The sequence below is a fragment of the Pristiophorus japonicus genome, chromosome 19 (assembly GCF_044704955.1).
Source record: "Pristiophorus japonicus isolate sPriJap1 chromosome 19, sPriJap1.hap1, whole genome shotgun sequence".
Taxonomy (NCBI): Eukaryota; Metazoa; Chordata; class Chondrichthyes; family Pristiophoridae; genus Pristiophorus; species Pristiophorus japonicus.
Genome location: NC_091995.1, coordinates 90,191,227 through 90,219,181, shown reverse-complemented (window position 1 = coordinate 90,219,181; position 27,955 = coordinate 90,191,227). Strand labels below are relative to the sequence as shown.

At 50.6% G+C, this 27,955-nt stretch overlaps 1 protein-coding gene across 1 annotated transcript in view; it reads left to right on the top strand.

Annotated features, from left to right (window-relative positions):
- The window catches only part of syt3 (synaptotagmin III), a 72,719-nt gene that overhangs the window by 6,638 nt on the left and 38,126 nt on the right, over positions 1 to 27,955 (top strand). The window contains exons 2-3 of the mRNA XM_070862357.1: positions 13,240 to 13,630; positions 19,197 to 19,746. Of these exons, the coding sequence (XP_070718458.1) occupies positions 13,240 to 13,630; positions 19,197 to 19,746 (941 nt within the window). The remainder of the gene's footprint in view (positions 1 to 13,239; positions 13,631 to 19,196; positions 19,747 to 27,955) is intronic.

Sequence of the window (27,955 nt, the reverse complement as noted above, 5' to 3'; positions counted from 1 at the left end):
TTGAGTGTGTTGGTACCACAAATACCATTGCCCGTCCTTACCTTTCCCACTCTTCCCTCCTATGGACGTACACTAGAACATAAGAAATAGGAGCAGGAGTAGGCCATTCTGCCCCTCGAGCCTGCTCCGCCGTTCAATAAGATCATGGCTGATCTGATCATGGACTCAGCTCCACATTCCCGCCCGATCCCCATATCCCTCGATTCCCCCAGAGTCCAAAAATCTATCGATCTCAGCCTTGAATATATTCAGAGACTCAGCATCCACATCCCTCTGGGGCAGAGAATTCCAAAGATTCACCACCCTCTGAAGTGAAGAAATTCCTCCTCATCTCTGTCTTATCCTGAGACTGTGCCCCCTGGTTCTAGACACTCCAGCCCGGGGGAAACATCCTCCCTGCATCTACCCTGTCAATCCCCTTCAGAATCTTGTATGTTTCAATGAGATCGCCTCTCATTCTTCTAAACTCCAGAGAGCGTAGGCCCAATCCACACAATCTCTCATCAGAAGACAGCCCTCTCATCCCAGGGATCAATCGAGTGAACCTCCATTGCACCGCCTCCAAGGCAAGTATATCCTCCCTTAGGTAAGGAGACCCAAACTGTGCACAGTACTCCAGGTGTGGTCTCACCAAGCCCCTGTACAATTGAACAATATGATAAAGACAGGCAGGAAAAGACCACCTGGTCTCTTAAGCCTGCCCCACACCGACGATACCCGCGGTAACATTGTGACGAGACACCGTTTACCACCCCCAACGCACCCCCTCACCCCCCGCACCCCAACCCCCTCACCCCCTCCCACCATTTCCCAGGAGAGGTAAGAAGAGATTGGGGGATAAAAAGGCCAAAAGGGATATGGAACTCTGGAAAATTCCTCTCCGAAATTCCCTAATCGAAACCAGTCCAGGAGAGCGCATGGACTATGCGTGCGTTAACTGTTACTCCACTTACCTTTTGAGCGATACGATCTCTGCTCCATTCAAGAACCGGTCCAGCTCCTGTTTGAAGGCGATGCAGAGAGTCAGCACAGAGGGTCAGTGGGAGCCCTTATGAGCGAGTGTCGGCAGGCTGTTTGACCGTGGAGTGCATCACCAATTTGAACCCCAATCGTGTCCTCACCCAACACCCACGCTTGCACCTTCTCAGCATAGGCCAGCCATCAGGAAAGGGGAGCCTTGGCTCTGTACTCCTCCAATTATGGCCTCTTGTGCAGCCCTGATTCCCATCGCTCCACCATTGGTGGCCGTGTCTTCAGCTGCCTGGGGCCCTAAACTGTGGAATTCCCTCCCTAAACCTCTCCACATCCCTCTCTACCTCTTTTAATCGCTCCTTAGAAACCTACCTCTTTGACCAAGCTTTTGGTCACTGTAATGTATGTACCTGTGAGGATGCTCTTGTAGAGCTGTTATTGAGAGGGCACGTGTATAATTTGTGTTTTTAGTGCCCTCAAAAAACAAAGCAAAATAAACCCCCCAAAAACAAGGGGGTACTTGTTTGAAAGTATTTGGAGTGCCCCCTCCCCCACCCTCCCTTTAACCAGGGGGAACTTGGTTAAAGTGCACAACTCAAATAGTTGTAGAGCTGTTGCATTGTGAGTGGCTTAGCCAGTCATGTGATGGTCACAAGACTCAATAAAACCCCAGCCAGTTGGGTTTGGGTCATCCACGATGAGGTATGCAGTTGTGAGGCTAGTGGATGAGCTGGTAATGTGTAGTGTGATTGTTAAACCTTTGTTAATAAACCAACTCGTTGTGTTGCTATGGTTTCTTAAGCATACAACCCATGAAGCAAATACTTTCCAGGCACCTGCCCGAATATCTCCTTAAAGTGGCTCGGTGACAAATTTTGACTGACTGTGCTCCTGTGATGTGCCTTGGGATGATAAAGGCGCTATATGAGTGTAAGTTGTTATGGCTAATTTCTGCACGCACCTCCACTCCCCCCACGCCCGTTCCGCCCCCTCCGGCCAACCCCCGTTCTAGCCCTGCGAGACTCGATGCCCGTTGCCCTGGCGACAGCCACTACCCTGAGTGTGATCAGTTGTCTTAGCGCAGACCATGCACAGGCCCCGGGTCCTTCCACAGCTGCCCCTTAGTGCAAGTGGTTCAGACGGCATCTCCGCAATAAGCCGACTAACGCCGAAACATAGGGGCTGAAATTGGTGAACATACCGCCCGTTGCCGCCGACATTCCATCCGCTCGACGTGGCCTGGAGCGGGCGGGGGGAGGGGGGAGGGGGGAGGGGAGAGCCGCCGGGAAGTGCCCACCGACGTCAGCGGGCGGCCGAGTGGCGTAAGTGGACTCTCGCCCGCCGAGGTGCCGGATTGGTGCAGGTGGGAGTCGGCGGCGGAACGGGGGCGGACCTCTGGCTGGAGGCTGGCCTGTCCCCGACGGTAAGTAGGAAGGTCGCGGGAACAAAAGGTCAGTGAACATTTTTTTATTTGTTGTTTTGCACAGCCACTTACCTGGGATGGGGGGGGGGGTCCCCTGAAGGTCTTCCGATAGTTTTTAATTTTTTTTAGTTAATGATTTTTGTGTGCAGCTCTTCGACCCGCCGTGGGCCCGACCTCCATCCCCGGCGGCACTTGGACGGCAAGAGCCTCTGCCGCCGAGAATGAGAGCTCCCGCCCGCTGCCCCCCAGATCAGCGGTGTACGTCGTTGATTGGCCGTCTGCCGACCTTCGAGGGGGCTCAGCGATGAAAACCCCACCTGGGTGTCATGGTACATCTGTCATTGAAAGTAGGCATGCAGGTACAGCAGGCGGCGAAGAAGGCAAATGGTATGTCGGGGATTTGAGTACAGGAGCAGGGAGGTCTTGCTGCAGTTGTACAGGGCCTTGGTGAGGCCTCACTTGGAATATTGTGTTCAGTTTTGGTCTCCTAATCTGAGGAAGGACGTTCTTGCTATTGAGGGAGTGCAGCGAAGGTTCACCAGACTGATTCCTAGGAAGGCAGGACTGACATATGAGGAGAGACTGGATCGACTGGGCCTTTATTCACTGGAGTTTAGAAGAATGAGAGGGGGATCTCATAGAAACTTATAAAATTCTGACAGGATTGGAGAGGTTAGATGCAGGAAGAACATTCCCACTGTTGGGGAAGTCCAGAACCAGGGGTCACAGTCTAAGGATAAGGGGTAAGCCATTTAGGACCGAGATGAGGAGAAACTTCTTCACCCAGAGAGTGGTGAACCTGTGGAATTCTCCACCACAGAAAGTTGTTCAGGCCAGTTCATTAGATATATTCATAAAGGGGTTAGATGTGGCCCTTTACGGCTAAAGGGATCAAGGGGTATGGAGAGAAAGCAGGAATGGGGTATTAAGGTTGCATGATCAGCCATGATCATATTGAATGGTGGTGCAGGCTCGAAGGGCCGAATGGCCTGCTCCTGCACCTATTTTCTATGTTTCTATGTTCCCAGAGCGGCATGTATTCCTGATGGAGGTGGTCGTGTCTCTCTGCTAGAGACGCAGCCCATATTTGCGCAGCAATCATGACTGTCTGTGGTAGGTTAAAACATCTAAATACTCCGCTAATCATACATTTGCATTTTTCTGTGGCGATCAATCAAGGGTAAGGATGGCCTTTTAATTCCCACTTAGTCATTTGTCAGACACTTAATTAAAGGGAGAAATGCTTTATATCAGCCCGTTGGTGTTGGACAGCGAGACATCTTCCGATTTACTGGTATCACCGGAAATATTCCGTGTCATTTTTTTCCCGGGCCACGCGAAGGGACTGTGCGGCTCATTGAAAACACCCCTCGTGCCCCGTGTGTCTACTGAAGTGTCTCTGAGACAGAGAGGCAAAATTGCCCCTCTTTATAGGCCCGTTAGCACCTCTTGGGGGGGGGGGGGGGGCGCTAACAGGGCGCAGTCGTTTTTGCCCTGGGGGAGTGGGGGGGCTACCGCCTTCTGGATAATTGGCCCGGAGATTTGTGGGGGTCGGGGGGGGGGGGGAGTGGAGGGCGCAGTCCCAGCAGCGGCGCGTCCCCCGGTTTTAAAAAAATCTCATAACACTCCTGCGAAAAGCGCCTTTGGGACGTTAAAGGCGCTATATAAATACAAGTTGTTGTTGTTGCTGTTTGTGGGAGCTTGCTGTGCGCAAGCTGTCCGCCGCGTTTCCCGACATTACAATAGTGGCTACACTCCATTGTCTTGTAAAGCGCTGTGGGACGTCCTGAGGCCGCTATATAAATGTAATGTTCTTTCTCTCTTTTATCAGCATTGAGCGAAAATCCACGATGTATTCCTTTGATGTTTCTGGCAAGCTTGGGATTCATCATCCTAAAACCCGTTCTCTGCTCTCGCCTGCCGTAGCCCTGGCTTGTATTTATCTATTCATATTATATTGACAAATACATTTGGCGAAAAACGTCAATACTGTGTAAGGCAATATGTAGCCCGATACAGAGTCAGCGCTGTCTGCCACAGACAATCACGCACACACTCTCTATCGTTCAGTATTTAGCTCTCAAAACCAGCGTTATATTTCCCCTTGGAACCTGCACGTGACCCAAGACAGTCGAATCAATGCGCCGATGGGCCTGTGGCTCCCTCCGCTATAAATCATCTGTGTTGCCAGCGTCATGCAGTGTCTAAAGCAGCATACTCTGCAGAATGCAACCCTCACTGTAATTACAGCAGTCCGGACTGCACAGTCTGCCACCATTCGGTGCCCGCCCCCACACCCCCTGGCTCAGTGCAGGGCGAGACTCCGGAATAAAGGCAGGGAAAAGCATCTACTAACCCCCCCCCACCCCTGTCCCACTCCCCACCTCCCTTCTTCTCATCAGCTGTTAGCGGCAGCCGGTGGCTCGGTGGGCAGTGCTCTCGCCTCGGAGTCAGAAGGTCGTGGGTTCAAGCGCCACTCCACGGAACTTGAGCGCACAAACAGGAAGGTAGAATATTATCTGAATGGTGACAGATTAGGAAAAGGGGAGGTGCAACGAGACCTGGGTACATCAGTCATTGAAAGTTTGACATGCAGGTACAGCAGGCGGTGAAGAAGGCAAATGGCATGTTGGCCTTCATAGCGAGTGGATTTGAGTATAGGAGCAGGGAGGTCTTACTGCAGTTGTACAGGGCCTTGGTGAGGCCTCACCTGGAATATTGTGTTCAGTTTTGGTCTCCTAATCTGAGGAAGGACATTCTTGCTATTGAGGGAGTGCAGCGAAGGTTCACCAGATTGATTCCCGGGATGGCAGGACTGACATATGAAGAAAGACTGGATCGACTAGGCTTATATTCACTGGAATTTAGAAGAATGAGAGGGGATCTCATAGAAACATATAAAATTCTGATGGGATTGGACAGGTTAGATGCAGGAAGAATGTTCCCGATGTTGGGGAAGTCCAGAACCAGGGGTCACAGTCTAAGGATAAGGGGTAAGCCATTTAGGACCGAGATGAGGAGAAACTTCTTCACTCAGAGAGTTGTGAACCTGTGGAATTCTTTACCACAGAAAGTTGTTGAGGCCAGTTCGTTCGATATATTCAAAAGGGAGTTAGATGTGGCTCTTACGGCTAAAGGGATCAAGGGGTATGGAGAGAAAGCAGGAATGGGGTACTGAAGTTGCATGATCAGCCATGATCATATTGAATGGTGGTGCAGGCTCGAAGGGCTGAATGGCCTGCTCCTGCACCTATTGTCTATGTTTCTAACTCTAGGCTGACGTTCCCAGTGCGGTGCTGAGGGAGTGCCGCACTGTCAGAGGTGCCGCCTTTCGGATGAGACATTAAGCCGAGGCCCCGTCTGCCCCCTCAGTTGGACGTAAATGATACAGCCGAACTTCTCAGAAGCATTATCAAACAAAGCTTGACACTGAGCCACATAAGGTGATACTCAGATAGGTGAACAAAAGGAGCGTCCTCAAGGAGGAGAGGTGCAGAGTTGTAAGGAAGGAATTCCAGAGCTTAGGGCCTTGGCAGCTGAAGTTACAGCCGCCAGTGGTGCAGCGATTATAATCAGGGATGTGCAAGTGACCAAATGTGGAGAAGGGCAGAGATCTTGGAGGGTTGTGGGGCTGGAGGAGGTTACAGGGAAGGGTCGAGGCCATGGAGGGATTTGTACATGAGGATGAGAATTTTAAAATCGAGGTGTTGGTGGAACGGGAGCCAATGTAGGTCAGCGAGCACAGGGGGTGATGGGTGAGCGGGACTGGGTGCGAGTTAGGACACGGGGCAGCCGAGTTTTGGATCACCTCTAGTTTACGTGGGGTAGAATGTGGGCGGCCGGCCAGGAGTGCGTTGGAACAGTCAAGTCTGGAGGCAACAAAGGCACGATGAGGGCTTCAGCAGCGGATGAGCTGTGGCAGGGGGCGGAGACGGGCGATGTAGTGGAGGTGGGAGGAGCCGGCCCTGGAGGTGGCGGCAGGTCGGCCGGGGGTGGGGTGCTTCACACGTCATTGGAGAAGAAAATCAGGCGGGGCATAAAGCAGGTCTCCGATTGGCTGACGTCCATTTTGCACGAGTGGCGCAGAAAACTCACCTCCGGAACAAAGGAGGCCGAGAAGATACACATCCGCGGTTTTATAGCTGTCACGATCACGCACTTGGTGACAACAATTGCATAAACGGCTGAGGGCATTGATAATATTGAAGGTGTGTGCACAGATTTATTATTTATTAGATATAGAGCAATTCAATGAATTATTAAACAGAGAGGCTGCTGAAAAAAAACCAAACTAATGTTTTAATTACTGAATTAGAGTTTATAACACAGCTTAGCAGCTCGTTGAAATTATTTTTCCGTTTACAGGCAATTTATTATTGAGCAAATACAGCAATCACTTCCCAAGCAGGAGCCTTCCCACCGATTGTGGTGCCTGATTGCAGAGTAGCTCTGTCAGAGTCCTTACTGTACAAAATGCCAGACGTTTATGTGTTGCCTCCCTCAAGGAACAGTCATGCATAGTAAGTCCCTGAAGATGCTTGCTCACATTTGTCTGGCAAAGGGTTCACAGGGAAGGTAGAAAGGTGGGAGGAGGTCCACGATTGGTAGCCAGGGATAAGGGACTTCAGCCGTGGCTCAGTGGGAAGCACTCTCGCCCCTGACGTCAGAAGCTTGCGGGTTCGAGTCCCACTCCAGGAACTCGAGCACATAAATCTAGGCCGACACTCCCAGAGAGGCAGTACTGAGGGAGCGCCGCACTGTCGGAGGGGCAGTACTGAGGGAGCGCCGCACTGTCGGAGGGGCAGTACTGAGGGAGTGCCGCACTGTCGGAGGGGCAGTGCTGAGGGAGTGCCGCACTGTCGGAGGGGCAGTACTGAGGGAGCGCTGCACTGTCGGAGGGGTAGTACTGAGGGAGTGCCGCACTGTCGGAGGGGCAGTACTGAGTGAGTGCCGCACTGTCGGAGGGGCAGTACTGAGGGAGTGCTGCACTGTTGGAGGGGACTGAGGGAGCGCCGCACTGTCAGAGGGGCAGTAGTGAGGAAGCGCCGCACTGTCGGAGAGGCAGTACTGAGGGAGCGCTGCACTGTCGGAGGGGCAGTACTGAGGGAGTGCCGCACTGTCGGAGGGGCAGTACTGAGTGAGTGCCGCACTGTCGGAGGGGCAGTTTTGAGGGAGTGCCGCACTGTCGGAGGGGCAGTACTGAGGGAATGCCGTACTGTCGGAGGGGCAGTACTGAGGGAACGCCGCACTGTTGGAGGGGACTGAGGGAGTGCCGCACTGTCGGAGAGGCAGTACTGAGGGAGCGCTGCACTGTCGGAGGGGCAGTACTGAGGGAGCGCTGCACTGTCGGAGGGGCAGTACTGAGGGAGCACCGCACTGTCGGAGGGGCAGTACTGAGGGAGCGCTGCACTGTCGGAGGGGCAGTACTGAGGGAGCGCTGCACTGTCGGAGGGGCAGTACTGAGGGAGCGCTGCACTGTCGGAGGGGCAGTACTGAGGGAGCGCTGCACTGTCGGAGGGGCAGTACTGAGGGAGCGCTGCACTGTCGGAAGGGCAGTGCTGAGGGGGTGCCGTCTTTAGGATGAGACGTTAAACCGAGGCCCCGTCTGCTCTCTCAGGTGGACGTAAAAGATCCCACAGCACTATTTCGGAGAAGAGCAGGGGAGTTATCCCCGGTGTCTTGCTCAATATTTATCCCTCAATCAGATGATCTGGTCATTACCACATTGCCGTTTGTGGGAGCTTGCTGTGCACAAATTGACTGCTGAATTTCCCACATTACAACAGTGATCACACTCCAAAAGTACTTCATTGGCTGTAAAGTGCTTTGGGGTGCCCGGTAGTCGTGAAAGGCGCTCTATAAATGCAAGTTTTTCTTTTGATGTGGAGAAGCTGAGGTTATTCTCCTTGGAACAGAGAAGGTTACGGGGAGATTTCATAGAGGCGTTCAAAATCACAAAGGGTTTTGTTTGAGTAAATAAGAAGAAACGTATTTCAAACATCTCGATCAGATCATCCCTCACTTCTTCTGTACTCAAGAGAATACAATACGAGTTGATGCAGCCTGTCCTCATAATTAAACCCTCGAAACTCTGGTATCATTCTATCATCAGTGTATTTGGACTTCCAGAAGGCATTTGACAAGGTGCCACATAAAAGGGCACAAGATAAAAGTTCACGGGGTTGGGGGTAATATATTAGCATGGGTAGAGGATTGGCTAACTAACAGAAAACAGTCGGGATAAATGGTTCATTCTCTGGTTGGCAACCAGTAACTAGTGGGATGCCACAGGGATCAGTACTGGGACCCCAACTATTTACAATCTATATGAACGACTTGGAAGAAAGGACTGAGTGTAACGTAGCCCAGTTTGCTGACGATACAAAGATGGGAGGAAAAGCAATGTGTGCGGAGGACACAAAAAATCTGCAAAAGGACATAGACAGGCTAAGTGAGTGGGCAAAAATTTGGCAGGTGGAGTATAATGTTGGAAAGTGTGAGGTGATGCACTTTGGCAGAAAAATTCAAAGAGCAAGTTATTATTTAAATGGAGAAAGATTGCAAAGTGCCGCAGTACAACGGGACCTGGGGTTACTTGTGCATGAAACACAAAAGGATAGTATGCAGGTACAGCAAGTGATCAGGAAGGCCAATGGTATCTTGGCCTTTATTGCAAAGGGGATGGAGTATAAAAGCAGGGAAGTCTTGTTACAGCTATACAGGGTATTGGTGAGGCCACACCTGGAATACTGCGTGCAGTTTTGGTTTCCATATTGACGAAAGGATATCACTTGCTGTGGAGGCAGTTCACTCGGTTGATTCTGGGGATGAGGGGGTTGCCTTATGAGGAAAGGTTGAGTAGGTTGAGCCTCTACTCATTGGAGTTCAGAAGAATGAGAGGTGATCTTATCGAAACATAAGATTATGAGGGGACTTGACAAGGTGGATGCAGAGAGGATGTTTCCACTGATGGGGGAGACTAGAACTAGAGGGCATAATCTTAGAATAAGGGGCCGCCCATTTAAAACTGAGATGAGGAGAAATTTCTTCTCTCAGAGGGTTGTAAATCTGTGGAATTCGCTGCCTCAGAGAGCTGTGGAGGATGGGACATTAAATAAATTTAAGACAGAAATAGACAGTTTCTTGAACGATAAGGGGATAAGGGGGTTATGGGGAGCGGGCGGGGAAGTGGAGCTGAGTCCATGATCGGATCAGCCATGATCTTATTGAATGGCGGAGCAGGCTCGAGGAGCTGTGTGGCCTACTCCTGCTCCTATTTCTTATGTTCTTATTCTGGTGAATCTGTGCTGCACCCAAGGCCGATATATCCTTCCTGAGGTACAGGGCCCAGAACTGAACGCAGTACAACAGACGGGGTCTGACCAAACGACGCACAACCTCCTCCTGTTTGTGATCCAACCTCCTTGAGATAAAAGGCCAACATTGCATTGGCCTTTTTGATTGCTTTTTGTCCCTGTTGACCAACCTTAAATGATTTGTGTATTTTGGCTCCCAAATCTCTTTGCTCCTCCCCAGTTCCTTGTGAGGTTCACAGAACTCATCATCATCATCATAGGCAGTCCCTCGGAATCGAGGAAGACTTGCTTCCACTCTAAAAGTGAGTTCTTTGGTGGCTGAACAGTCTAATACGGGAATTACAGTCCCTGTCACAGGTGGGACAGACAGTGGTTGAAGGAAAGGGTGGGTGGGGAGTCTGGTTTGCCGCACGCTCCTTCCGCTGCCTGCGCTTGGTTTCGGCATGCTCTTGGCGACGAGACTCGAGGTGCTCAGCGCCCTCCAGGATGCACTTCCTCCACTTAGGGCGGTCTTTGGCCAGGGAGTCCCAAGTGCCAGTGGGGATGCTTTATCAGGGAGGCTTTGAGGGTGTCCTTGAAACATTTCCTCTGCCCACCTGTGGATCACTTGCCGTGTAGGAGTTCCGAGTAGAGCGCTTGCTTTGGGAGTCTTGTGTCTGGCATGTGGACAATGTGGCCCGTGCAGTGGAGCTGGTCAAGAGTGGTCAGTGCTTCACTGCTGGGTCTGCACCAGCAGTAGGAATAGCAAAGAGAGGCGATTCAGACGGATATGTCGGAAATTTATGCATAACTTTCTCGCGGAGTCATTTCACCTCCTTTGCGTACCTGGATGTAACCTTCCTGCAAGGGTGGTTGGATAGGCTGGGGTTATTTTCTTTGGAACAGAGGAGGCTGAATGGAGTCTTGATTGAGGTGTATAAAATAGAATAAGGGGTCAGCCATTTAGGACTGCGAGGAGGAGAAATTTCTTCACTCGGGGGTGGTGAACCTTTGGAATTCTCTACCCCAGAGGGCTGTGGAGGTTCAGTTGTTGAGTATATTCAAGACGGAGATCGATAGATTTTTGGATGTTAAGGGAATCGAGGGATATGGAGAGGATGCAGGAAAGTGGAGTTGAGGTAGAAGATCAGCCATGATCTCATTGAATGGCGGAGCAGGCTTGAGGGGCCGAATGGCCGACTCCTGCTCCTATTTCTTATGTTCTTATGACCCATTTCCCTCAGCAGAGGGGGGTCAATAACCAGGGGGCATAGATTTAAAGTAATTGGTAGGAGGTTTAGAGGGGTGTTGAGGAGAACTTTCTTCACCCAGAGGGTGGTGGGGGTCTGGAACTCACTGCCTGAAAGGGTGGTTGAGGCAGAAACCCTCACCACATTTAAAAAGTACCTGGATGTGCACTTGAAGTGCCGTAACCTGCAGGGCTATGGACCTAGAGCTGGAAAGTGGGATTAGGCCGGATAACCCTTTGCAGGCCGGCGCGGACAGGATGGGCCGAAATGGCCATCTTCCATGCTGTAAATTTCTGTGATTCTATGATCTATCTGTGTTGTTAAACGTTTTCTCTCTGGTGTCAATCCGACATGTCTGACATGCCCATAGTGGGTGAAGCATTTCAATTGGCTCAAACATATGCTAATGACCTGGACTTAGGTAGACAACAACAACAAATGCTTATATTTAAATAGCGCCTGTAAAGTAATAAAACGTCCAAAGGCGCCTCACAGGAGTGTTATAAGACACCAAGGTTGCGAACAGTCTGGATCAGCCTCAGATTGAGGCTAGGGAGAGGGATGGGGTTGGTGCCTAGGGAACTCAGTTTGTGGTGGGGCAGAATTTCAAAGTTTGCGGATGATAACCAATGAGGGGTGGATAGTGGAAGACTTCAGGCAGACGATGATGGACTGACGAAATGGCAGGCAGGTGGCAGATGAAATTTAACACGGAGAAGTGCATTTTGGTAAGAAGAATGAGGGGCAGCAATATAAACCGAAAGGTATAATTTTAAAGGGGGTGCATGAACAGAGAGACCTGGGTTGCTTGTGCAAAAATCTTTTGTTTACCAGACTGATTCCTGGGATGGCAGGATTGTCGTATGAGGAGAGATTGAGTCAACTAGAATGAGAGGGGATCTGATTGAAACGTATAAAATTCTGACAGGGTTGGACAGACTGGATGCTGGGAGGATGTTTCCCCCGGGCTGGGAAGTCTAGAACAAGGGGTCACACAGTGTCAGGATACGGGGTAGGGCCGAGATGAGGAGAAATGTCTTCACTCAGAGGGTGGTGAACCTGTGGAATTCTCTACCACAGAAGGCTGTGGAGGCCAAGTCACTGAATATATTTAAGAGGGAGATAGATAGATTTCTAGCAACAAAAGGCATCAAGGGATATGGGGAGAAAGCGGGAATATAGTGTTGAGATAGAGGATCAGCCATGATCATATTGAATGGCGGTGCAGGCTCGAAGGGCCGAATGGCCTACTCCTGCTCCTATTTTCTATGTTTCTATGTTTGAAGGTGGCAGGACTAGTTGAGCAGGCTGTTTAATAAAAAGCACAGGGGCAATCCTTGAGCAATATCAGTAAAAATTCCATTACAATAAATGTGACAACACGATGGTTAAATAAGGAACAAAAGAATTCATGCCTTGAGCCACATTTGTTACTGATATCGCCCAATGCACTTTCAATCCCAGGGAGAATTATGGGTGGGAGAGAACAGGGAGTCACCGTGTACAAATTCGGTATTGCCCTGTTTGGGGGCAGTAACCCTTGGCAGGCGTGAGACTGAGTGCCAGTCGCTGAAATCTCGCCCCTCTACAAAAAATTCCCACATTTACTTTTGTTAATCTTTTCCTTTTTCCACACCTAAAGAAGCTTTGACAATCTGTTTTTATGTCTCTCACTAGTTTACTCTCATATTCTATTTTTCCTTTCTTTATCAATTCCTTGGTCCTCCTTTGCTGAATTCTAAAATCCTCCTAACCCTCAGACTTACTGCTCTTTTTGGCAACATTATAAGCTCGTTCCTTTGATCTAATACTGTCTTTAACTTCTCTCGTTAGCCATGGTTGGACCATTTTTCCTGTGGGGTTTTCTGTGCCTTAAAGCAATGTATATCTACTGTAAATTATGTATTAATTCTTTAAATGCAGGCCACTGCTTGTGTACGGTCATACCTTTTAACGTAGTTCCCCGATCTACCTTAGCCAACTCACCCCTCATATCCGCGTAGTTTGCTTGGTTTAGATTTAAGATTTGGATTGAACTAAATCATTTTCAAACTCTGATTATTTCATTGGCTGTAAAGCACTTTGAGATGTCCGTGTGATACCTTTATACAGCTACATGCTACAAGCACACATGCTACAAGATGGCTCCTTAACAGAAACTGCCATCATGTGACCTTGCCACATGACCTTTTATTGTTATTACATCAGTAATCCACTAGGTGGAGCTCTATTGCAGTCCAGTGGTCGGTAAAGGCACCATATAAATGCAAAGCCTTTCTTTTTTGTCTCCTTGCCTCAGATATATCGGTCAGCCTGCTGTCGGTGATCGTGACCTTCTGCGGCATTGTACTGCTGGGTGTCTCGCTCTTTGTCTCCTGGAAGCTGTGCTGGATCCCATGGAGGGACAAGGGACTGAACCCCCAGCGCAAGGACCCTCACCACTTGCATCACCACCACCCCCATCACCACCACCACTCCCACTTCACCGACCTGGCCGCTGAGCGGGCCGAGTGCGGGCCCGAGATGCCCGAGCGCTCCTACCTCGACCTGGAGTCCTACCCGGAGTCCAGCATCAAGCTGAGCCAGACCTCGCCCGACATTCCCGTCGACACCAGCTCCGGGAGCAAGGAGAACAGCATCCCCAACGCACACTCCCACCAACAGGTCACCGCCCCACCACCGGCGACAAGGTGGGAAACGTCACGGTGACAGTGTCTGGGGGGTGGGGGGGTTGGGGGTGCGGGGGGGACGTCATGGTGCCTCAGTGTCTGGGGGCTGGGGGGGGAAAGGTCATGGTGCCTCAGTGTCTGGGGGCTGGGGGGGAAAGGTCATGGTGCCTCAGTGTCTGGGGGCTGGGGGGGAAAGGTCATGGTGCCTCAGTGTCTGGGGGCTGGGGGGGAAAGGTCATGGTGCCTCAGTATGTGGGCGCTAGGGAGGTGGGAGGGAGTGGGGTGGGGGGGTTGGGGGAGGGAAGTGTGGGGAGGGGAGTGGGAGGGTGGCAGGGGGTCGGGGGTGGGGGACGGTGGTTCTAAGCAACTCTTGCTTATCCCCCGTTTGCTTATTTAAGAACATAAGAATTAGGAGCAGGAGTCGGCCATACGGCCCCTCGATCCTGCTCCGCCATTCAATACGATCAGGGCTGATCATCGACCTCAACTCCACTTTCCCGCCCGATCTCCATATCCCTCGATTCCCCTCGACTCCAAAAATCTATCAATCAGCCTCGGATATACTCAACGACTGAGCCTCCACAGCCCTCTGGGGCAGAGAATTCCAAAGATTCACCACCCTCTGAGTGAAGAAATTTCTCCTCATCTCAGTCCTAAATGGCCGACCCCTTATCCTGAGACTGTGACCCCTGGTTCTAGACCCCCCAGCCAGGGGAGAAACATCCTCCCTGCATCTACCCTGTCAATCCCTGTAAGAATTTTGTATGTTTCACTGAGATCATCTCTCATTCTTCTAAACTCCAGAGAGTATAGGCCCAATCTACTCAATCTCTCCTCATACGACAGCCCTCTCATTCCAGGCATTAATCCAGTGAACCTTCGTTGCACCGCCTCCAAGGCAAGTATATCCTTCCTTAGATAAGGAGACCCAAACTGTGCACAGTACCCCAGGTGTGGTCTCACCAAGGCCCTGTATAAGGCTCAGCTGACCTGAAATGGTCATAACATTGAATCATAGAATCATAGAAATTTACAACACGGAAGGAGGCCATTTCGGCCCATCGTGTCCGCGCCAACTGACCAGGAGCTACCCGGCCTAATCCCACTTTCCAGCTCCCGGTCCGTAGCCCTGTAGGTTACGGCACTTCAAGTGCACATCCAGGTACTTTTTAAATGTGGTGAGGGTTTCTGCCTCTACCACCCTTTCAGGCAGTGAGTTCCAGACCCCCACCACCCTTATTTCGGCTATATATGCAATTCCCTTTTGAAAGCAACTGTAGAACCTGCTTCCTTTCAGGCAGCGCGTTCCAGATGAAATTTCCCCTCAAATCCCCTCTAAATCTCCCCCCAATTATTTTAAATCTATGCCCCCCCGTTGACCCCTCTGCTAATGGAAACAGGCCCTTCCTATCCACTCGATCTGGACCCTTCATCATTTTATACACCTCAATAAGGTCTCCCCTCAGTCTCCTCTGTTCCAAAGAAAACAACCCCAGCCTATCCAATCTTTGCTCATAGCTAAAATTTTCCAGTCCTGGCAACATCCTGGTAAATCTCCTCTGCACCCTCTCCAGTGCAATCACATCTTTCCTGTAACGTGGTGACCAGAACTGCACGCAGTACTCTAGCTGTGGCCTAACCAGTGTTTTATACGGTTCAAGCATAACCCCCCCTGCTCTTGTATTCCATGCCTTGGCTAATAAAGGCAAGCATTCCGTATGCCTTCTTAACCACCTTATCTACCTGGCCTGCTACCGACAGACAGGAAATGGACTGTTTGCTGAGAGAACTGTTGGTGCAGCCGTCACACACCGCCCCTCTCAGTCCCCTCCCCTCTCCCCCCCCCCCCCCCGCCCGCAGCTACTTATATCCCAGGAGAAGGCAGGCTCCTGACACGGGAGAATATGAAGTATTGTCAATAGTTGGGCAGCAGTGTACTTCCATTGATAATTCTATGGACTGCACTTCTGCTGCAACAAGCCCCGACTCTGCTGATGGCTCTCTAACTGGGAGAAGTGATGACTCTGGAACAGTCCAGGGTCTCTCGATCTACGGAGCTGAACGTCACATCAGGAGTGGGGGAGAGAGAGACGGGACACAGCGCACCCAGCGGCCTCTGGGTCCACTGGCTCACACCTAGCCTTGGCACGCGCTGCCCGCCAGCATTGAGCAACGGCCGGAACATAAGAACTGGGAGCAGCAGTCGGCCGTTTGGCCCCGCCATTCAGTGAGATCGTGGCTGGTCATGAAATACATCTCATTGAAACGTCTAAAGTTCTGACGGGGTTGGCTCGACTGCATGCGGGGAGGATGTTTCCCCGGGGCTGGGAAGTCTAGAACAAGGGGTCACAGTCTCAGGATACGGGGTAGGAAATTTAGGACCGAGATGAGGAGAAATGTTTTCACTCAGAGGGTGGTGAACCTGTGGAATTCTCTATCACAGAAGGCTGTGGAGGCCAAGTCACTGAATATATTTAAGAGGGAGATAGATAGATTTCTAAATACAAAAGGCATCAAGGGGATGGCGATAAAGCGGGAATATGGTGTTGGGATAGAGGATCAGCCATGATCATATTGAATGGCGGTGCAGGCTCGAAGGGCCGAATGGCCTACTACTGCTCCTATTTTCTATGTTTCTATGTCTTCTACCTCAACTTAGAGGGGATTTGAGGGGAAATTTCTTCACCCAGAGGGTGGTGGAGGTCTGGAACTCACTGCCTGAAAGGGTGGTAGAGGCAGAAACCCTCACCACATTGAAAAAGTACTTGGATGTGCACCTGAAGTGCCGTAACCTGCAGGGCTATGGACCGAGAGCTGGAAAGTGGGATTAGGCTGGGTAGCTCTTTGTTGGCTGGCATGGACACGATGGGCCGAAAGGCCTTCCCTCTTGCTGTAAATTTCTATGATTCTATGAACTCCACCTTCTTACCCGATCCCCATATCCCTTGAACCCCTCAGTGCCCAAGAGTCTATCGATCTCAACCTTGAATATACTCAATGACTGAGCCTCCATAGCCCTCTGGGGCAGCGAATTCCAAAGATTCACCACCCTCTGAGTGAAGAAGTTTCTCCTCATCTCAGTCCTAAATGGCCGACCCCTTATTCTGAGACTGTGTGACCCCTGGTTCTAGACTCCCCAGCCAGGGGGAAACATCCTCCCTGCATCTACCCTGTCAAGCCCTCTCAGAATCTTATATGTTTCAGAGATCACCCCTCATTCTACTAAACTCCAGAGAGTATAGGCCCAATCTACTCAATCTCTTCTCATAGGACAACCCCTTCATCCCAGGAATCGATCTAGTGAACCATCTGACCCAAATGCTCCCATTTCTTTCCAGCCCCCTTCCCCCCCACCCCCATCGATTTGTTCCCCTTGCTTTCCCCGCTGGGCCTCTCTGTTATACATCTCCGCAGACGTTAGCAGACATTCCCCCTACTCCCTCCCCCGGCACCCTCCCACCTCCAATAAACTCCCCAAAGTGACCATTCTTCAGGTGTGAGCAAGCAAGGTATTGGATCACGTGGTCGAATTAGAATTAGAGGGAGCAGCGCGCGCTGCTGCAGGAGGGCGACGGCTGACTGCAGTGCGGGGCAGGTACAGCAGGAACGGCGAGGTCAGGGCGAAGGAGTGGCGAGAGTTCGTAGAGGGACGTGACCGGGGACCAGGAGAGGTGAGAGTTCGGGGCCCAGAAGAGGCGAGGGCCCAGGGGCAGCACGGGCCCAGCCCACACTGTGCGATATGTGTGCGCGCACTAGGTCCGTGCAGCAGAGCTGGTCTCCAGTCGTCTTGTTTAACCCTTGCCACTGGACCAAGACCTCGCTCTGTCAAGCCCCGTGTGGTGGCTGGTGTGCAACGGCCACCCCACGTTAAAAAAATCCACCCACAGGCATCTTCCACCCTTCAGGATGTAGTTCGGGACCTGGAATATTAGGTCCTTCATTGAAACACCTGTGAACTCATCCCTTTTCGGCGTGGAAGCAAGTCATCCTCGATACCAGGGACTGTCTATGATGACGATGATGACCACATGGGGGTTGGGGGCATCAAAGCTGGGTCTGATCCTGTCAAGACCCAGAAGGGGTCAATTGGTTAATGATCAAGAGTGTGAACGTTAGATAATTGTTCACGCCCTATCCCAGGAATGTTGGGGCCTACTGTAGGGTCCCTGGCTGAGAGACAGAGGTGGATCGAGGGATCTTCTGGATCCACTACACACAGTGTGCTTACCGTCTGTTTTGGTGTACAATATTTAAGAGACCCCGGGGCTGAAATTCAGGTATATCAGAAAGCCACACCTATGAGAGTCCGACCTGGTTTTACCGCTGGGATCCATAATCGATTTTTAGGACTTTGAAGTGTTCTGGATTCGGTCGTAGTGGGGGCAGGAGATGGACAGGAAGACAGGCTGAGGGGCTGAATTGGGGGCGGGGCCGAGACTCCGCCACTGTCAATCAGCGGTGATGATGTCACAGCGCGTGTGCATCACCGCGCTCTCTCCCCTCCGTTAACGGTGAGAGAATCAGTCACTTTTTATCTTCGGGCCACAGGGAGGGTTTCGGCCGGGCCAGTGGGTCTGGCACACAAGAAGGAGGGGAGGGTGTGCCAGGCTGCCCGTTGGCGGCCCGGCCAAACCGGGGGGGGGGGTGGGTGTGGGGGGCACTATCTCGCTGGCCGATTGGCAAGTCGGCCGGCAAAAATAAATACTCACTCCGGAGAAGGTGCGCCGACAAAAAAAGTTGTCGGGGGCACCGAGCGGGGAGGGGGAGGGGGAGGGGGGGCGGGACCGATTTTTTTTTAGCTGAATTTCGGGCGGTTTATTTTTCCGGTGAGGGAGAGCGGCAGTGCGCGTTATGATGACACCCCAGCGGGTGTCGGCGCGGGCCGAGTGTCGGCAGGCCCCACAGTCGGCATGGAGGTCGGCCGCATTCCGCACATGCACCCCCGACCGCCGGAATCAGGCCGGATGAGGGAGTCCCGGATAAGGGAGTTCCGGATAAGGGAGGGCCAACCTCTAGTTCTCAATAGCTAATTAAACCTCTCTACCTCTCCTCCTTGAGGACGCTCCTTAAAACCTGACTCTTTTGGTCACCTCACCGAATATCACTGGAACGTATGCCCACAGGTTACATTGGGAGTGGCTTAGCCAGTCACGTGATGTTCACAAGACTCAATAAAACCCCAGCCAGTTGAGTCTAGGTCATCCACGATGAGGTATGCAGTTGTGAGCCTGGTGGCTGAACTGGTAACGTGCAGTGTGATTGTTCAACCTTTGTCAGTAAACCAACTGGTTCTTAATAGCAATGTGCTGCTATGAATTCTTAAGCAAAGAACCCATGAAGCAAATACATTGCAGTCACCTGCAGGGAGCAGGGAACAAAAGTTATCATCATCATAGGCAGTCCCTCGGAATCGAGAAAGACTTGCTTCCACTCTTAAAATAAGTCCTTAGGTGGCTGGACAGTCCAATACGGGAACCACAGTCCCTGTCACAGGTGGGACAGATAGTCGATGAGGGAAGGGGTGGGTGGGTCAGGTTTGACGCATGCAAGATGAACGGAAATCAATAACGACTCTATTCCCTTCCAGGTTTAACTCGCTGCCAAGGCAGATCCCTCAGCAGTTGTCCAGTCCCGACTTCGGGACCCCGGCCGACGAGAAGGTGGAGCAAGTGACCAGCATCGGTCAGATCAAGCCAGAGCTCTACAAGCAGAGGTCCATCGACGCGGAGGCGAAGAAGCACCAGAAGGTGAACTGCGGGCGCATCAATTTCCTGCTCAAGTACACCTACACCACCGAGCAGCTGGTGGTGCAGATCCTCAAGGCACTCGACCTGCCGGCCAAGGACGCCAACGGCTTCTCCGACCCCTACGTCAAGATCTACCTGCTGCCCGACCGCAAGAAGAAGTTCCAGACCAAGGTGCACCGCAAGACGCTGAACCCCGTCTTCAACGAGACCTTCCAGTTCAACGTGCCCTTCAACGAGCTGCAGAACCGCAAGCTCCACTTCAGCGTCTACGACTTTGACCGCTTCTCCCGCCACGACCTCATCGGGCAGGTGGTGATGGACAACCTGCTGGAGGTGTCCGACCTGTCCGAGGACACGCCCATGTGGCGGGACATCTTGGAGGCCACCTCGGTGAGTTTTGCCTTTGATTCGTGCGTGCGGGACGCGGGCTGTAGTGGAGCATTTAAAAGTGACCGCTCAACGGGCCTCGAGCTGGTAATTGGGATTAGACTGGATGGCCTCTTGTTGGACGGCGCAGATACGATGGTAAGTACTGCAGGGAATCGAATACGGCCAGGGTGATCTCCTGGGACTAGTTTCGATCGTCTGGATGGGTCGGAGAGGAATTTTCCTAGTTTTTCTTTCTCTCCCTAAATCGGCCTGGGGTTTTTATCTGTTTTTTTGCCTCTCCCAGGAGATCACATGGCTCCGGTTGGGGTGGAGTGTAGAATGTTTCAGTATAAGGGATGTCGCAGTTGTGTGAGGCGGACTGGTTGGGCTGGGTGCTCTTTGCCTTTCCGTCAATGTTCGTGGGTTTTTATGTAACCTTCAGGCTCTTTGTCGGCCGGCGTGGACACGATGGGCCGAAATGGCCTCCTTCTGCGCTGTAAATTTCTATGTTTTCAGGTTTCTAACACCAGACTCGGGCTGGACTTTCCTATCAGCCCCTCAACGCCCGATTGCTGTTGAGAATTTCCACTTTTATGTTTAAACTAATTAAAACTAATCGCCCGGCGAGAAAATGGGCCTTACACCTTTATTGTCAATGGTTTCCTCGGTGGTTATGGGGAAACTTAGTAAAACGGGCGGTTCTTACCGGAATGGACAGTAAGTATTTAAAATTTAGTCCGAAGCTGCGTTTGGGCCTAGGGAGGGGGGGGGAATATAAGAACATAAGAATTAGGAACAGGAGTAGGCCATCTAGCCCCTCGAGCCTGCTCCACCACTCAACAAGATCATGGCTGATCTGGCCGTGGACTCAGCTCCACTTACCCGCCCGCTCCCCATAACCCTTAATTCCCTTATTGGTTAAAAATCTATCTATCTGTGACTTGAATACATTCAATGAGCTAGCTTCAACTGCTTCCTTGGGCAGAGAATTCCACAGATTCACAACCCTCTGGGAGAAGAAATTCCTTCTCAACTCGGTTTTAAATTGGCTCCCCTGTATTTTGAGGCTGTGCCCCCTAGTTCTAGTCTCCCCAACCAGTGGAAACAATCTCTCTGCTTCTATCTTGTCTATCCATTTTATTATTTAAATGTTTCTATAAGATCACCCTTCATCCTTCTGAACTCCAACGAGTAAAGACTCAGTCTACACAATCTATCATCATAAGGTAACCCCCTCATCTCCAGAATCAGCCTAGTGAATAGTCTCTGTACCCCCTTCAAAGCTAGTATATCCTTCCTTAAGTAAGGTGACCAAAACTGCACGCAGTACTCCAGGTGCGGCCTTAACAATACCTTACCCTGTACAGTTGCAGCAGGACCTCCCTGCTTTTGTACTCCATCCCTCTCGCAATGAAGGCCAACACTCCATTCGCCTTCCTGATTACCTGCTGCACCTGCAAACTAACTTTTTGGGATTCATGCACAAGGACCCCCAGGTCCCTCTGCACCGCAGCATGTTGGAATTTCTCCCCATTCAAATAATATTCCCTTTTACTGTTTTTTTTTCCAAACCTTAGCCCATTCGCTTAACCTATCTAAATCTCTTTGCAGCCTCTCTGTGTCCTCTACACAACCCGCTTTTCCACTAACCTTTGTGTCATCTGCAAATTTTGTTACACTACACTCAGTCCCCTCTTCCATGTCATCTATGTATATTGATGAACTTTAAAACAGAAATTTCAATTAAAAAAAAATATAAAAATGTAAAAAGTATTCCCAAGGCACTTTTACACCTAATCGCTGTTTTAAAATTAAAAAAAATTAAATAAAGAACCTTTAACGTACCTTTCTTTGTTTAAGCAACTTTTACAGGACGGTTCCCTCGGCGATCTGGACGAGCTGCCGTTGAGGCCAAACTTACGCCCTGGCGGTTTTTCTCGCCGTTGCACGTCGGCGGTTTGGTCCCGGCGGGCTGTTTTCAGATGTGGGCGATACCATTAAAAAACGAAAGGGGAAACTTTGCTGTGCCGCCAAGAAAATCGCCAAGAATCCGCCGAAAATGATAGGAAAATCTAGCCCCAGGTCTGGGTTCGAGGGCAGTTAAGAGTCTTTAATGCGCACTGGTGGGGAGACCGGCTGCTCTCTGTCTGTAGCCAGGCTTCTGCGATGATACAAAGTTCTCAGCAATCTTTTATACACTTAATGATGCATGTCAGCCCCCTCTCCCTACGCCGTTTAATTGGCCAAAGCCTGCTGGCACAATTGCTGCTTGACGATTTCCCTTTTGCGTCACACAATCATTGGCCTATGTCTCATACCAGATGGAGTTTCTCCAACATGTCACTTCTGACCCCGTGCCCTGTTTAACTGCTCCTCTGGGCCTCCTGTGGTTCAACACTTTGGCCTCCTGTAATTGTTCTCAGGTTACACTGCTTGCAACAGTTAATCATTCCGACATGTTATTCTCAGTGTTATCTCTTCTGCCCGTTCAGCAATTTAGAAAGCTGATCCATCGGAAACGCCTATTTAGCTCTTTTTAGTTCCGAGACCCATTCGTAACCCTTTAGTTATAGCACAGTTCGAAAGCCCCACCTCACGGGCCATCGCTGGCAAAAAAGAAAAAGCACGACTTGGATTTATATAGCGCCTTTCACGACCGCCGCATGTCTCAAAGCGCTTTATGGCCAAGTGGAGTATTTTTGGAGTGTAGTCACTGTTGCAAGGCTGGCGTTTATTGCCCAGCCCCCAAAGTGGTGAGCCGCCATCTTGAATACACCTCAGTGGCTCACTGGGCTCGAGGGCAGTTAAGAGCCAACCACATTGCTGTGGGTCTGGAGTCACATACCGGCCAGACCGGGTAAGGACGTCAAATTTCCTTCCTTAAAGGGCCGTTGGTAAAACAGTTGGGTTTTTACGACAATCCGATAGTTTCATGGTCACCATTACTGACGCTAGCTTTTTAATTCCAGATTTATTTAATTAACTGGATTTAAATTCCCCAGCTGCCTTGGTGGGATTTGAACTTGGGTTTCCAGATCCTTAGTCCACGCCTCTGGATTACTAGTCCAGTAACATAACCAGTAATCGACCATTCCCGGTGGTGGTGGTTGTTGGCGGGGCGGGGGAGAGCAAATGGGTGGGTGGTGGGTTGGGGAAGCAAGTCGAGTGCCTCACCTCCTGACTCTCCAAAGCCTTTCCACCATCTACAAGGCACAAGTCAGGAGTGAGATGGAACACTCTCCACTTGCCTGGATGAGTGCAGCTCCAACAACACTAATGAAGCTCGACACCATCCAGGACAAAGCAACCCGCTTGATCAGCACCCCATCCACCACCTTCAACATTCACTCCCTCCACCACCAGCGCCCCCTGGCTGCAGTGTGCACCATCTACAAGATGCACTGCAGCAACTCGACAAGGCTTCTTCGGCAGCACCTCCCAAACCCGCGACCTCTACACCCTAGAAGGACAAGGGCAGCAGGCGCATGGGAACACCACCACCTCCACGTTCCCTTCCAAGTCACACACCATCCTGACTTGGAAATATATCGGCCGTTCCTTCATCGTTGCTGGGTCACAATCCTGGAACTCCCTCCCTAACAGCACTGCGGGAGCACCTTCACCACACGGGACTGCAGCGGTTCAAGAAGGCGGCTCACCACCACCTTCTCAAGGGGCAGTGAGGGATGGGCAATAAATGCCGGCCTTGCCAGTGACGCCCACATCGCAGGAACGAATAATAAAAGTAAAAAAAAGAGGGGAACATGTTGGTGGCAGGGAGGCAGGGGGCAAAGCGGGGGTTGGGTGGGGGAAATGGGTTGGTGGCCCCGGGGGGGGGGGGGTGGGGCAATGCGGGGGTGGGTGCAGTACAATGCTGTCTCCTCCCTCTCAAGAAGCCCATCACTCCCCGATCCACGCTGACTGTGAGCTGCCTCTCGGCCTCAATAAAGGAGGCCTTTAATCTCACTTTATATAGCTGGCTCTCCTGACGCTGTTCCATTCAATTCATCCAGCTGTGGTCAGGGCCTAAAGATTGTTTTTTTTTATATATATATATATATATTCACTGAAATTTCTCTTTAACCACGAGTGCGGAGGCAGATTCCTCTGAGCCACTTTACAGCGTTTCCAATTTAAATTGCTGTCAGACCTCAACTCGTTTCCCTGGGCCGCGAGCAATGTATGAATACAGCCTGTCCCGTACATTGCAGTCCAGCTTGCCAGCGACATTGGTAATGGCTTGAGCAGGGGATGTGATTTGGTTTACAACCATCTGTTTGCCTTAAGGGGCCGTAATCTTGGCATCGTACAGCACGGGAGGAGCATTAGGGGTATGGTGGATATGTTACCGTACATAATCCAGAGACCTGGATGAAACATAGAAACATAGAAAATAGGTGCAGGAGTAGGCCATTCGGCCCTTCGAGCCTGCACCGCCATTCAATGAGTTCATGGCTGAACATGCAACTTCAGTACCCCATTCCTGCTTTCTCGCCATACCCCTTGATCCCCCTAGTAGTAAGGACTACATTTTAACTCCTTTTTGAATATATTTAGTGAATTGGCCTCAACAACTTTCTGTGGTAGAGAATTCCACAGATTCACCACTGTCTGGGTGAAGAAGTTTCTCCTCATCTCGGTCCTAAATGGCTTACCCCTTATGCTTAGACTGTGACCCCTGGTTCTGGACTTCCCCAACATTGGGAGCATTCTTCTTGCATCTAACCTGTCTAAACCCGTCAGAATTTTAAACGTTTCTATGAGATCCCCTCTCATTCTTCTGAACTCCAGTGAATACAAGCCCAGTTGATCCAGTCTTTCTTGATATTTCAGTCCCGCCATCCCGGGAATCAGTCTGGTGAACCTTTGCTGCACTCCCTCAATAGCAAGAATTTCCCTCCTCAAGTTAGGAGACCAAAACTGTACACAATACTCCAGGTGTGGCCTCACCAAGGCCCTGTACAACTGTAGTAACACCTCCCTGCCCCTGTACTCAAATCCCCTCGCTATGATGGCCAACATGCCATTTGCTTTCTTAACCGCCTGCTGTACCTGCATGCCAACCTTCAATGACTGATGTACCATGACACCCAGGACTCGTTGCACCTCCCCTTTTCCTAATCTGTCACCATTCAGATAATAGTCTGTCTCTCTGTTTTTACTACCAAAGTGGATAACCTCACATTTATCCACATTATACTTCATCTGCCATGCATTTGCCCACTCACCTAACCAAGTCACTCTGCAGCCTCATAGCATCCTCCTCGCAGCTCACACTGCCACCCAACTTAGTATCATCCGCAAATTTGGGGATACTACATTTAATCCCCTCGTCTAAATCATTAATGTACAATGTAAACAGCTGGGGCCCCAGCACAGAACCTTGCGGTACCCCACTAGTCACTGCCTGCCATTCTGAAAAGTACCCATTTACTCCTACTCTTTGCTTCCTGTCTGCCAACCAGTTCTCAATCCATGTCAGCACACTACCCCCAATCCCATGTGCTTTAACTTTGCACATTAATCTCTTGTGTGGGACCTTGTCAAAAGCCTTCTGAAAGTCCAAATACACCACAATGATCCAGAGACATGGGTTCAAATCCCACCAGCTGGGGAATTTAAATAAATCTGGAATACTATCAGTAATGGTGACCATCAGACTACCGAATTGTTGGAAAAACCCAACTGGTTCACTAACATTCTTTCGGGATGGAAATCAATCTGCCGTCCTTACCCGGTCTGGCCCCAAGCTCTGGAACGCCCTGCCTAAACCTCTCTGACTCTCTTTCATCCTTCGAGATGCCCACCTCCTTGACCGAGCTTTTGGTCACCTGCGCTAATTTCTACTTGGGCGGTTCGGTGTCAAATTTTTTTATCTCGTCGTACACCTGTGAAGCGCTACAGTGAAGGCGCTATATAAATATAAGTTGTTGTTGTTGTTGTATGTGACTCCAGACCCACAGCAATGTGGTTGACTCGTAACTGCCCCTCTGAAATGGCTCAGCGAGACGCTCAGTTGCACCAAACCGCTACGACAAAGTCAGCGCTGTGGGAGCAACTTCACCACACGGGACTGCAGCGGTTCAAGAAGGCGGCTCACCACCACCTTCTCAAGGGGCAATTAGGGATGGGCAATAAATGCCGGCCTTGCCAGCGACGCCAACATCCCGTGAACACTTTTATTAAAAGGAGGCCATTCAGCTCATCGTGCCTGTGCCAGCTCATTGAAAGAGCGTTCCAATTGGTCCCACGCCCCCCTGCCTTTTGCCCCATAGCCCCGCAAATGTTTCCTTTTCAATTATTTATCCAATTGCTTTTTGAAAGTTACTATTGAATCTGCTTCCAGCGCACTTTAGTATCTGGAGTACTGCGTACAGTTTTCGTCTCCGAATTTAAGAAAGGATATACTTGCATTGGAGGCAGTTCAGAGAAGGTTCACTCGGTTGATTCCAGAGATGAGGGGGTTGACTTATGAGGAAAGGTTGAGGAGGTTGGGCCTCTACTCATTGGAATTCAGAAGAATAAGAGGTGATCTTATCGAAACGTATAAGATAACGAGGGGGCTCGACAAGATGGATGCAGAGAGGATATTTCCACTCATAGGGGAAACTAAAACTAGAGGGCATAGACTCAGAATAAGGGGCCGCCCATTTAAAACTGAGATGAGGAGGAATTTCTTCTCTCAGAAGGTTTTAAATCTGTGGAATTCTCTGCCCCAGAGAGCTGTGGAGGCTGGGTCATTGAATATATTTAAGGGGGAGATCGACAGATTTTTGAGCGATAAGGGGATAAGGGGTTATGGGGAGCGGGCGGGGAAGTGGAGCTGAGTCCATGATCAGATCAGCCACGATCTTATTAAATGGTGGAGCAGGCTCGAGGGGTCAAATGGCCGACTCCTGCTCCTATTTCTTAAGTTCTTATTGCAGATAACAGCAAGCTGTGTTTCAAGAATAAAAATCTCCACATCTTGCCCTCTGGCTCTTAATTAAAAAGCGGCTGCTTTTAATAGCTGAACTGATAACGATTTTTGATGTGTGTTTATATGGGGTGAATTTTCCAATAACGCCTCCATGATGGTTACAGATCAAACGCTTCTACACATGGTTCCCTCCCTCATCCCCCTCCCACCCCTCGCAAGGCGAAAGGCCAATTGAGCTAATGTTTTACATCCCTGCTGGAGAACATCAATAATGGGAAGCAGGTAGCAGAGAATCAGAGAATAGAATCATAGAACGGTTACAGCACAGAAGGAGGCCATTCGGCCCATCGAGCCCGTGCCGGCTCCCTGCAAGAGCAGCTCAGCCAGTCCCACTCCCCCGCCCTTTCCCCGCAGCCCGGCAAATTATTATTCCTGCAGGTGTTCATCCAGTTTCCTTTTGCGAACCACGATTGAGTCTGCCTCCCCCGCCCTTTCAGGCACTGCGTTCTAGATCCTCATCACTCGCTGCGTGAAAAGACGTCTTTCCTCGCGTTGCCTTTGGTTCTTCTGCCAATCGCCTTAAATCTGTGTGTCCTCTGGTTCTCGGCCCTTCCGTCAGCTGAAACAAAGAAGGCTGGTACATGAAAGGGCCCCTGATAAGAACATAAGAACTAGGAGCAGGAGTAGGCCATACGGCCTGTAAGGGGAGCTTGGGGTGTGGGTTCGAATCCACACTCCCCTGAGGTTCTGTACGTACGGTTTATGAGGATGGGTGAGTAAACGAGGCACCAGACACAGTGGGTAAGAGTGCAAAATGGCTAATGTTGTTTATTTAGACTAGTAAACACAAAGATAGAGGGTATAGGAAGAGGTTGTAAATAGCAGTAATGGCACAATCTCACTCAACAACACGAAAGATTCTCACAACAGGGGAAGGGGAAGATAAGAAACATAGAAACATAGAAAATAGGTGCAGGAGCAGGCCATTCAGCCCTTCTAGCCTGCACCGCCATTCAATGAGTTCATGGCTGAACATGAAACTTCAGTACCCCCTTCCTGCTTTCTCGCCATAACCCTTGATCCCCCGAGTAGTAAGGACTTCATCTAACTCCCTTTTGAATATATTTAGTGAATTGGCCTCAACTACTTTCTGTGGCAGAGAATTCCACAGGTTCACCACTCTCTGGGTGAAGAAGTTTCTCCTCATCTCGGTCCTAAATGGCTTACCCCTTATCCTCAGACTGTGACCCCTGGTTCTGGACTTCCCCAACATTGGGAACATTCTTTCTGCATCTAACCTGTCTAAACCCG